This window comes from Bos indicus x Bos taurus, chromosome 24, assembly GCF_003369695.1.
Source record: "Bos indicus x Bos taurus breed Angus x Brahman F1 hybrid chromosome 24, Bos_hybrid_MaternalHap_v2.0, whole genome shotgun sequence".
Taxonomy (NCBI): domain Eukaryota; kingdom Metazoa; phylum Chordata; class Mammalia; order Artiodactyla; family Bovidae; genus Bos; species Bos indicus x Bos taurus.
The window spans coordinates 35,168,622-35,180,972 of record NC_040099.1 but is presented as its reverse complement, the minus strand read 5'-3'; the positions used below and the strand labels follow the sequence as shown (position 1 = coordinate 35,180,972).

Below are 12,351 nucleotides of genomic sequence, written 5' to 3'. Positions count from 1 at the left end.
TCTCAACCACTAGACAACACTGCCTCCATGACTAAGCATTACTAGAAATAAGCAGAGGAAATACAATTAGGGTGAGACAAGTAAATATTTTTAAGAGTGGATGATAAAAATCAGAGAAACATTTTCTTTGTCCTATTGTTAAAGAACTATTACAATTTTAAAAATTAACAAAAAGGATAGAAGACAAATCTAAAACAATTTCTTAATAAGGTTGGGAATTTAAAGCAACTTGTATCTAACAACAATTTGGAGATGGTTTCAACTAGTGAATTTTGTATTATACTCCTAATGAAAAACAAGGGTCAGAGAGTAAATATCAGCTGTCTGAGGCCACACAAGTTTTTCAATTTACAGTGTCAACTAGAGTACAATTCAGGATTTCAGACCCCACCCCACTATCACCCACCAACCATTCAGCAATGAGTACTCCTAGCATCCAGGATGGAGTGTCAGAATATCATTCCCCACTAACAGCTGACTTCCAAGTCTGGAGCAAAAAAGGTACAAGATGAGCCTGAGCATCTTATTACATCAAGAAACAAGGAAGTTCCTCAAAGATTATTAAGATCATAGACAAACATCATGGGAGTCAACATAAAGAGGCTTCCACTAGTCAAAGACAAGACAAACTGAGCACAGCAAAGATGACAAAAACTGACTAAAACACATCTATATATATATATATATATACACACACATTTTTAATGGTTTACACAATAATGCAAAAAAAAAGAGAGAGATAAATAAATAAGCATTGGGTCTATCTTATTTGCTGACCTTTATGAACAGGGGCTTCCCTGGTAGCTCAGATGGTAAAGAATCTGCCTGCAATGGAGGAGACCTGAGTTCCAATTCCTGGGTCAGGAAGATCCCTTGGAGAAGGGAATGACAATCCACTCCAGTATTCTTACCTAAAGCATCCCATGGACAGAGGAGCCTGGTGGGCTACAGTCCATGGGGACGCAAAGAGTTGGACACAACTGAGCAACTAACACTTGACTTTTTTATTGCCTGGAGCAATGGGTTCTTTTGTATACCAGCTTTTCAGGTAAAGGGAGCCCACAGTAGGAGACTATAGGGTGGGAGGGGATATATTTCCCTGGTTCTTTCTCTACTTAAAACCACATCCCTAGCCAAAAAGCCCCCTCCATAAGGCTACCCTTCCCTCCTGCTCTCTTCCTTTGTCCCTTCAGGCCTAGAGGTGGTAGTAGGTCTCTCTCCAGTGTTTCTTGTCCCAGGGTACTCCACTATTCCTACTGATTTCCTTAAATACTGTCTGTATGTTTGTAAATAGCCCCTTTCTTTAATTTCCCTTAAATACCCAATTTGTGCCATGTCTAGCACACTAAACCTCTAAAATACTCTGAAAAGTGGCAAATAAAGAGAAAGACTATAAGAATCTTAAAAAACAAAAAAAAGTTGACATGTGTATCTGATTCATACTTTGCTGTACACCTGGAACTAACACATTATAAATCAACTATAGTCCAATAAAAATGTAAAAATAAAGAAAGAAAGAAAAAGGCTGAAGCATTCGTCCTGTACTTTATGAACTCTATATCATGATAAGCAAACAGCCCTACAGACGATGAGTAAAAGTTCTTAAATCCTTACGTTCTCTTAACAGAAGAATTAGTTAATAAATGTGAAAGGAATGATATAATTAGAAAACCATTATTTTGCTCTCCCTAATGAATAACTGCTTCAGCTAAAAATTATAAATGGATGGAACCATTAGCTGAAAGGATACTAAAGGATTTTTACAAAGCAAGTTATTTCAGGCTGTCACCACCTGAACACACTGATAAACCTTAGCATTCTAAAGGGTGGGTCAGCCAGATACTTTGTGCCTCTTGATGTGATGCAAAAGAGAATACAATCTATAAAACACTACTGACTAAACAGTGAAATAATTAAATCAAGCTTTTAGATCTAACTTACGGGAAATATGTATGATATAGAAGCAAGTTAAATGACATGACAAGAAAACAAACAAAAAAATCCAGAATGTGAAATATTGCATGGTACCAATGACCTAGTTCTTTCAACAAGACAATGTGGGTGGTAGATACAGGGGATGGGGTGGGGGTGGGGCGCGGGGAATGCTCTACATTAAAAAGAGATTTGTTAATAAAGGACCTAGGAAACAAATGTAACACATAGAATCTGTCCAGATCTAGATTCTAACAAAACAACTGCAAAACAGACATTGTTTTAGACAACCAGAGAAATCTGAATATAAACTGGGAATTAATGGTACCAACGTGCTTTTCATTTTGTTAAGACTCGATAATGGCCACTGTGTTAATATAAGAAAAAAAAATTTAAGAGATGTTTATTCAAGTATGTAAGGGTGAAATGACAATGTCTGGAATTTGCTTTACAATGTTTTGGCAACAAAAAAGGGTATTTGATGAAGCAAGTGTGACAAAATTTTGAAAATTGCAGAATCTGGGTAGTGGGGGTTCACTATGCTATTTTCCCCACTTCTGTGAATGTTTGAAATTTTTCATTTATAAAATTACCAAACAAAACAAAAATTCATGTTCCTTCCCTACAACCATAGTTTCCAAACTAGAGACTGTCTAAGAGTCCATGTCCCATGCAGAATCCTAGGACTCACCCCAAAGAATTCTGATTTTGTTTGTCTGGGCACAGGCCCAGGTTCCATTTTTAACAAGTCCTCAAGGGAATCCAGTACAAAATCTACAGGCTCGTATCTGAAAATTATATATTCAGACTACTTCACCAAAAATCTTTAAGCATACCCCACCCTAAAGAAAAGGCATGATCGTATCTCTTAACCTCCCCTTCAAGGCTTACCCTACTCATATCTGCTCATAACTTGTCCTTTTCCTGGGACTGTAAGTTCTATGAAGGCAGGGCCCTCTGTTTTTATTCACCATGGTGTCCCCAGTGCCTAACAGAATACCTCGCACACAGTACACATCAAATAAACATTTGCTGAATAAATGAATTCATTACTCATTAATCAATGAATAACAGCAAAGAGAAAAAAGAAGAGTTAACTGCAGTTCACTATTTCAAAATTAGTTCCAGGGAACAACCTGAGATAGTTTCAATTTCTTGCCAAAAGTCAGTATAGGAGGTATGGTATAAAGACTATAAATAAGAGTCTGGGAATAACAATAAACTAAAATTAAATAATAAATAAGCATAGAAAAAAGAGGGGGACATGGGTTAGCCTACACTTTAAAATACAAGTACAAGACAAACCTCAAACCTAAGACCCAAACTTTGGACATTAATTTAAACACCCAACCTACTACTAATTGTTTAGAATTGTTTAGAAACTAAAATGAAAATGTGTACTCTTAAATTTCACAATCCCAAATGGGGGGTGGGGTGGGCATAGAGATAAGAGAAGTAAACTAGCACATGTACATATTTTAATGGAAATAAATGAGTAACTCAATTATTGTGTTCTCTGTTTCAAAAAGCACAATTACTGCTTTCTCTGTTCAAACAGCACAATCCCCTAAAATAATGACACAAGTCACAAATGCAAAAAAGAATAACTGCCAAACATAACAAAAATTATTTTAGGGTGATCTTCTGAGGCTATGTAGAACTAGCTGCAAAAATAGCACTTACCAAAGATGGTCCCTATTCTTATATTTCTACCCCCATATCACTTAACTTTAAATTTTTCCTTTTTAATAATAAATTAATAACACAACTTTTTAAGTTTTTAAGGAATTATAATAAACACATAAAATTTTACAGATGCAATGCACACACAGCCCAACTCTTCACTGGGGAAATTGAAACCCAGGTAACAAAAAAAGATTTACTTAGTTATACAGCGAGTTAACAGCAAAACAAGGATAGGTGAATGCTCTCAATTTCCAGTTCAGTGTACTTCTCACTATACCATGCTAACAGGGTATTTCTGAAAAATGTTGTCATTGTGAAATAGTAGTATCTATTCACCTTCTTGTACACACATGTGTGGGGTATTCATCAGCTATGTTCTGGACTTAAACTAAATGGATATCTCTTAGTAGGGATAGTATTGGGAAAGGGGAGCTACCAGACCATCTTCAGCAACAGAACTCTGTATGTAGTCTTCTGTGATACGTAGGCCTTTCTGTCATATGTCATAAAGAACCTCTAGTTTTTACTACATAACAACATCAAAACTTGTAATTGTGAAATAAAACTGTAGAGTTATACAAAATCTAATCAAAATTTGGATATTCACTCTTTTGTTCATTATAAAATATACGTGGTTCCTTCTTCTGGATTAAAAACATTTCTGACTCAAAAAATTAATGAATGGCCCAATTCATGTCTCAGCTGTTACTCTGAGCCACCTCTCTGTACACCCACAGGGTTCTTGTAGTACAAAGCCTGTTTAACAGAATAGCGAAAGTGTAAGATATGCAGAAAGAGAGTAAGAAAACTACATCTCTACAAACCAGTTGCCAATGTTATAAATCATGACTAAATGAATAAACAGTCTTCAAAAGCCCTCCTCATCTGTACTAAATCTCATCTAAATGTCTCCGTTTTCAGTAACAATTGGCTTGGACACTTCAAATAAAATAGAGCTGGATTACGAATTTATGAGAATGGTTTGAAGTGCCAGATAAATTACTCTGCCCTTAGACAACACAAAAAATATCAACTTACAGCCTAAGTACAGTAACTAGCATGTAACAGGAATACTGTAAATATGACAAAAAATAATAGTTACCAATTAACAAATGCTAAACTGTGGAAACGGAGAAGGTGATGGCACCCCACTCCAATACTCTTGCCTGGAAAATCTCATGGACAGAGGAGCCTGGTAGGCTGCAGTCCATGGGGCTGCGAAGAGTCAGACACGACTGAGCAACTTCACTTTCACTTTTCACTTAATGTATTGGAGAAGGAAATGGCAACCCATTCTCCAGGCAAGTGTTCTTGCCTGGAGAATCCCAGGGACGGGGGAGCCTGGTGGGCTGCCATCTATGGGGTCGCACAGAGTCGGACATGACTGAAGCGACTTAGCAGAAGCAAACTGTGGAAAATACTGAAAGAGATGGGAATACCAGACCACCTGACCTGCCTCTTGAGAAACCTATATTCAGGTCAGGAAGCAACAGTTAGAACTCGACATGGAACAACAGACTTGTTCCAAATAGGAAAAGGAATACATCAAGGCTGTATATTGTCACCCTGCTTATTTCACTTATATGCAGAGTACATCATGAGAAACTCTGGGCTGGAAGAAGGACAAGCTGGAATCAAGATTGCCGGGAGAAATATCAATAACCTCAGATATGCAGATGACACCACCCTTATGGCAGAAAGTGAAGAGGAACTAAAAAGCCTCTTGATGAAAGTGAAAGAGGAGTGAAAAAGTTGGCTTAAAGCTCAACATTCAGAAAACGAAGATCATGGCATCTGGTCCCATCATTTCATGGCAAATAGATGGGGAAACAGTGGCAGACTTTATTTTGGGGAGCTCCAAAATCACTGCAGATGCTAACTGCAGCCATGAAATTAAAAGACGCTTACTCCTTGGAAGGAAAGTTATGACCAACCTAGAGAGCATATTCAAAAGCAGAGACATTACTTTGCCAACAAAGGTTCGTCTAGTCAAGGCTATGGTTTTTCCTGTGGTCATTATGGATGTGAGAGTTGGACTGTGAAGAAAGCTGAGCAACAAAGAATTGATGCTTTTGAACTGTGGTGTTGGAGAAGACTCTTGAGAGTCCCTGGGACTGCAAGGAGATCCAACCAGTCCATCCTAAAGGAGATCAGTCCTGGACGTTCTTTGGAAGGACCGATGATAAAGCTGAAACTCCCAATACTTTGGCCACCTCATGCAAAGAGTTGACTCATTGGAAAAGACCTTGATGCTGGGAGGGATTGGGGGCAGAAGGAGAAGGGGACGACAGAGGATGAGATGGCTGGATGGCATCACTGACTCAATGGACATGAGTCTGAGTGAACTCCGGGAGTTGGTGATGGACAGGGAGGCCTGGCATGCTGCAACTCATAGGGTCGCAGTCGGACAAGAGTCAGTTCATGAGTGACTGAACTGAACTGAACAAATGCTAACTAAATGCAACATGTTGTGATGATAGGTTTGTCTATATTATTTAATCCTTCTGAAAATCTAGTACTATTATCCCCCCACTTTCCTGAAGATGAAATAAGCTCTGAGAGGTTAAAATAATTTACCAACAATTATCTGGTAAGTACTATGGCAGAGCCTACATCTGAATCCAGGTTTAGAACCTACAGAAAGATTTGCTGAATGAACGAAGTAATTTTTTTTTAATCTTGCAACATACTATCAAAACATTCTGACTGAAACTAATTGGATATGCAACAGATATTGGTAACACTCATTAATTCATAAATTATGAACAATGGCAAGCATATAGCTTTAAGGCCCAAAGAGTCAATGACCTCAAAGTCTTTTCATTCCACCAACAGTAATACAAACCCAAATGTGATCAATTCAACTGGCAGGACACATAGAGGGATTATACAGCAATAATCTAGAATCTGGAAAGCTAGCCACACTCTTTTGAAATAATCCAACGTGTGACCTAGGATTGTCAAAGTTAAAAGTACACAACAAAAGTCCAATTGAGTGATAGGCATACTAGCAGTGTTAACAGGTAAGTTACATGGGACAAAGCTTATTTTTGGAATATTAGTAATTTGAGTAATAACATGACATTCACGTAGAGATGCCAAATAGGCAGTCAGGTATTTAGGATTCAAAAACAGCAAAAAGACTGAAAAATGAAGACCAGGATATTATGAGTAAGGAGATGGTACCAGTCAAAGATGTAAGAATGGATGAATTCTTCAAGAGAGGAGAAGAGAAAGATAAGTATTATGGCACCCAAGATTGAGGATGAGAGAAAAAGAAGTCAGCAATGAAAAAATAGGAAATCAGTAGTTCAAGAAAGCCCAGAAAGAGAGACTTTAAAGAGGAAAAACTCAAAAACAAAAACTTGAAACACCTGCCTTCTACATTCTGAAAAACTGACTAATGGAAGACGGTAGTGACACATACTAAGCGAACAGCAGTCTTGGAACTTAGTATGTATGCACTGTTCAACTATCATTGGTTCCCTTCCCTTCATGCCACCAACTCATTGCTACACCTCCACTGACTAAACAAAACTAGGGGGGGAAAGGTCAAAAACTTAAAAAAAAAAAAATAAAGCTACAGTCGGATAGCTATATTTTCAATAAATGTATCTTGAAGAAAAATATATATACCTAACCTTCCCACTCACCAGGCTTTGTTTTTCCTTTTTAATTTACAAATTACAGACATTTTTCCCCTCTAGAAAAATTAACATTAATTAAACTCCATCCCTTACTGTTTTCAGAGGTATTCAACAACTTGAGAAATTGCTAACAAGCCTTAGATAAAATAATTCTAAAGTTTAAAAACAAGTTGGGAAAAGGAAAACAGCTCTTGGATGATCATAAACTATTACACGGACAGTAAGAGAACCATTAGGACACTGGAAGGAATCTGACTGACAGAAAACCAAATTACTGAGCAATCTGGATGCTATGATAAACAAGGGAATGGGTACCATATTACCTTAGTATCTGCAGACTCTACTAGCATTTGCAACATGAAAAATGTGTTTATCTAGTTCTTAAACTATGTGTTCAAGATAAGGTTGAAGAAATCATTCATCAGCGCTTCTCCCAGTTACATTATCGTATAACCACTAACACTCAACAAAAAAGCTGTTTTCATGGTGGGTGAGATGGTTTAAAAGACCCTTTGCCAGCAACTTCTTCTGAAAGCAAAACTTTCATTTCTGAAGAAGGGATCTAGTCAAGGAAACATAATTTGACATCTTTTTTTTTCCTGAGATTATAAAAAATATATCAGAACTTCAGTGTTCACATGGCACATAATACATAATGTGTATACATAATATAAACATAATACATACTGCTGCTGCTGCTAAGTCGCTTCAGTCGTATCCGACTCTGTGAAACCCCATAGACCGCAGCCCACTAGGCTCCCCTGTCCCTGGGATTCTCCAGGCAAGAATACTGGAGTGGGTTGCCATTTCCTTCTCCAATGCATCAAAGTGAAAAGTGAAAGTGAAGACGCTCAGCCATGCTGGACTCTTAGCGACCCCATGGACTGCAGCCTACCAGGCTCCTCCGTCCATGGGATTTTCCAGGCAAAAGTACTGGAGTGGGGTGCCATTGCCTTCTCCGATACTACTCAATAGGTACCAGCTAAATAAAGCAACAAAAGCCAAAAAATAAACAAAGTCAATCAATTTAAAAAGGGTATTGTTAGTACAATACATCAGATGTCCAAAGTCCGAACAGGAAAGAGTGAAAACAGACTCGTTGAAAAAGATGAGGCCGCCTGGTAGGTCATTCCAAATGGTTCAATGAATAGAAGAATGAATCCTTGATAAGAAACATAAAATAGAAAATTCATGCTAGACGCTACAAATCTGGAGAAAGGATTTTGCCTCCAAAGAAAAATTCAATCTTTACCAAGTTCAGATTAATATAATAAAATTTTAACAGCTAACAGTAAATAATTATGGAACTAAACAGAAAGAAGAGGGTGGGGGAATAAGTCTGTTGACTATTGTTCTTTAAGGTCGTGGGCTCTAAGATACTTGGGGGTCCTAACTCCGAGAGGCCCTGCCTGCCTGCCCACTTTGCCTCTTTGCTCTTTCACCCTTTCATCATTACATCAGTTTCAACTTGCATCTCTATCAGATGATTTCCAAATGTTATCTTTAACTATGAGCTCAGTTTCACATCTCCAATAGTCTACAGATCGTGTCTTTGTGGTCGTCCCACTACCCCCTCAAACACAACAAACCTAAAACTCATCCGTTGCCAGTTCTTCCCGAGTGATTTCCAAACCTGACTTGTTTCACCCATGTTTTTATCAGTCTTCCTATAATCCAGGCTTACAGTCATCTAATTTTTGGTTGTCCCTTCTCCCCAACTCTGCCAGTCAAATTCCATCAATTCTCCTTCCCCATCCAAATGACCCAACTTGGAGCTTCAATCATTTCTGGGCTATGTTCAATCTCACCCCATTTCTAGTCTCTCTCCACACAACCCATCCTGCACACGGCTACCACATTCACCTTCTTCATTCATCCTGGCACAATCATATTTACAAATACTTAATAGCCACAACATTCTGAAAAACATCTAAACGCCTTAGCCTAGCAATCAAATCCTCCAGCTCTAACCCCAATCTATCCTTCTAGCTTTCTCTTCCCCTAAATGTGTGCCAGCCAGTCATGTTTCCACCCTCAATTCATGTTATCTTCCACTCCCTGAGTACCTTCTACCCAAATCCTATCCATCCAGCATCCAACATACTCCAAGTCTATCAACTCAAAAGTTCTTCCTTTCAATATCCAATTACCTATTCCAGTCATTTGAAACTTACTACATATTTTCTCAATCTGTGTTTTGCTTTATTTTTGTATATGAGATTAGGATTTTCAAGAAAAGAGTTCATGACTTACATTTCCCAGTATCCTCCACATTTCAATAAATTTATGAGGTTCCCACCGAATGAAACTATGACAAGAGGCTAGAAGACCACTAAACAAAACTCAATACTAAACTTCCCCTGTAACACTGCTCCATGGAATAAGGATATCAAAAAACAGGCAAAATCAAAGATATACAAAAACTTGGTAAGTATTAAGAAGAATGAGACTTCTTAAAAATTCTGGAGATCCTTCCTAGAAAGATATGTTCTAATTCCTTCTCTTATTCAATGAAATGTTTTCCATTGTATTAAGCATCAACCCTCCTTTTTGTTTTTCAATATAAAGAGCATCCATAATGTGGGTGAGACATTTCAAATACACAACCCACAACTCTTATTTCAGTCAAAGATGCTCAGAGTCATTTAGAAAGCTTTGGAGAGAAACTCTCTTGTAGAACCATACATTTAAAAAATATATATATATACACAGCTATTTTGAGTAACTGAAATGTATATTAATTTCATACATTAACTTACATTTTCCTGATTCAAGATAAGATGTTAAAATGGTTATTATTTCTCTGAATAGCGTCATTTAGTTCACCTAACTTTACTCCCAAATACTGTGTACATCTAACATTAATTCCCTGACAAGGTTGTAAATTACTACCTAGGTACATATTCCTTGCAACTTTAAAGATAAAGTGGTTTTGTTTGGACAAAAACAAAATAATTATATAACTGCTAATTGTTTGATAAAGGAAAAACTTGCTTACGAATAGACTGTAGCGAACAGTATTAGAGGAAATTGACAAAATTTTAAAACTCCAATTATCTATAGATAACTGTTCATGCTATCAAACACTGAAGAATTTTTTAGTGTTTTGGCCTTTCATATCATAAAAACTTTTTTAGAATGCTACAAAATCTATCATGTAAAGCACAACACCAAAAAAGGCAGTTATGACAAAATATCTGTGCAGTACTTTTGTAATCAACAGTTAATATGGTGATGATCTATCATTAGCTCGGGTTTTTACACTTAACAGTCCAGCAAAAAGTTCCTCTGACTCAAATCACCTATGACACTTTGGCTCAAAAATTACTTCCTCAAAATCGAGAATTGTCACAAGTCTAAAAATTAAACCCTTAAGGAGCTAAGCAGATGGAAATGGAAAGCAGTCTTTTCCAACCTCACTGTCAAACCGATCGGAAAGTTCGTAACTAAGCTCGCGGTTCAACAAGCTACATACATAGTAGTAACTCTGACGTGGTAACTTTTTACATGACGCCTGCAACAGAGTTTTATAAGTATCTCTTGTGTGATGATGAACTGAGTCAGAGCTAAAAGTTCAGGGAATTCAGAGTCAGCCCAATGATACACCGGGCCAGGGCAGGAGATTTTAGAGGGACTCCAAGATTCATCAGGGAAAACACCAGGTTCCGGTGTTTTCTAAGATGATGTACACCTGAAACTTTCTTTCGCAGATAACCAGACTGAGAGCAAGAGGAAGGAAATAAATACAGAGACTCAGACAAGCACAAGAGAACAGGGCTACTCACCAGCAGACAATCTGAATTCACTTCCGATTTGGGATCCCGCAGCAGGTTGTCGATTTTTTCAAACCGAGTCTCAAAACTGTCGCCAGTCGACATGTTGCTGCTGCTGTGACAATACCCTCGTACCAGCACCGGCAGCGGAAAGCGATTTCAACCAACTTCCTCCGGCGGTGGGTTCGCGGCCGCGGAGCGGAGAAGCCGGAACCCCAGGGTCACCAGGTGCGCCCGGTGCCCCCTCCTCCCCCTCACTGAGGGGATCTCCGCGCTCCGGACCCCGGGCCGGGGGCGACGGCGACCCACAGCCGCTCGGACGCCCAAAGTCGCATCCCACCTGGCAGCTCCTCACGACGGCCGACTGCGCCGTCGCTCCGGCGGAGGGCTGCAGCCTAGCGGGCCCCGGCCGCCTTCGCCATGGAGGGTTCCCGGTGCCGAGACGGACAGGAGGGGGGAGAGAGGGAGAGAAGCAGGGTGGAGACTCCTCCGGGCAGCAGGGGAGGGAGAAGAGGAAAGGCGAATGCGAAGGGCGGGCGCGGAGCTGTGCCAGCTGCCGCCGCCGCCGCTCGGGCCCCGGGCCGGGCCCGCTCCGCTCTGAGGCGCTAGAGGCGGTCTAGCCCCGCATCCCCGGCTCCACTCGGCCCGGCCCGACGCCCCGATCCGCCTCGGCCAGGAGCTGGTCCCCCACGGGACAGCCTCACTCTCCCATTTTGTCCCGGCGCTGCTGGAGCTGCTGCCGCGGTGTCCGGCGGGGCAGGGCGAGGTCGGAGCCCTGTGGAGGCTCGGGGGAGGACGGGCTGGCAAGCGGGCGGCGAGGATAGACGAGAGTCGAGTCCCGGCGGCTGCGGCTGGGGGAAGCTTCTGAGAGGCGCTGCGGCCCCGGCTGGGGAAAGGGCGAGTCGCGCGGCGAATGCTCGAGTGGAGGGGGGTGGGGCGAGGGGGGCCGTGAGGGACTAATATGTCCGCCTTCCTGTTCAAACAAACGGAGACCGCCGGCGCGCACTGCGCATGCGGGGCGCGGACGTTCGGAAGGGGAACCGGGCCGGCGCCGCGCGCGCGCGCGCGCGCGCGCGCACTGAGCGCCTCCGCAGGGCCGGGCTGGGCTTGGAGGGGGCGGAAGGCGGGGCGCACCCGGGGCTTAGCGGGCGGGCAGGCTGGCAGCCGGGACTGGTGGACTGGGTGCGGCGGGTGGCACCGCCCTCGCCCCGGCAGGCTCTGAGCAGCCACGCAGGGCTCGGGAAGCGACGTGTGATCCACACGAGGAGGAGCTCCCGCCGCCTTCGCTCGCGTCCTGGCCGTTGCCCTAGCTC

At 41.2% G+C, this 12,351-nt stretch overlaps 1 protein-coding gene across 3 annotated transcripts in view; it reads right to left on the bottom strand.

The window, feature by feature from the left end:
- Window positions 1-12,032, bottom strand: part of ROCK1 (Rho associated coiled-coil containing protein kinase 1) — a 124,790-nt gene extending 112,758 nt beyond the window's left edge. The window contains exon 1 of one of the 3 annotated variants that reach the window (XM_027526263.1): window positions 11,051-12,032. In XM_027526263.1, coding sequence (XP_027382064.1) covers window positions 11,051-11,143 — 93 coding nt within the window. In that variant the 5' untranslated portion in view covers window positions 11,144-12,032. The remainder of the gene's footprint in view (window positions 1-11,050) is intronic. The other 2 variants (XM_027526264.1, XM_027526265.1) reach the window with 2 other exon arrangements.
- Between the last annotated feature and the right edge of the window lie 319 nt (window positions 12,033-12,351).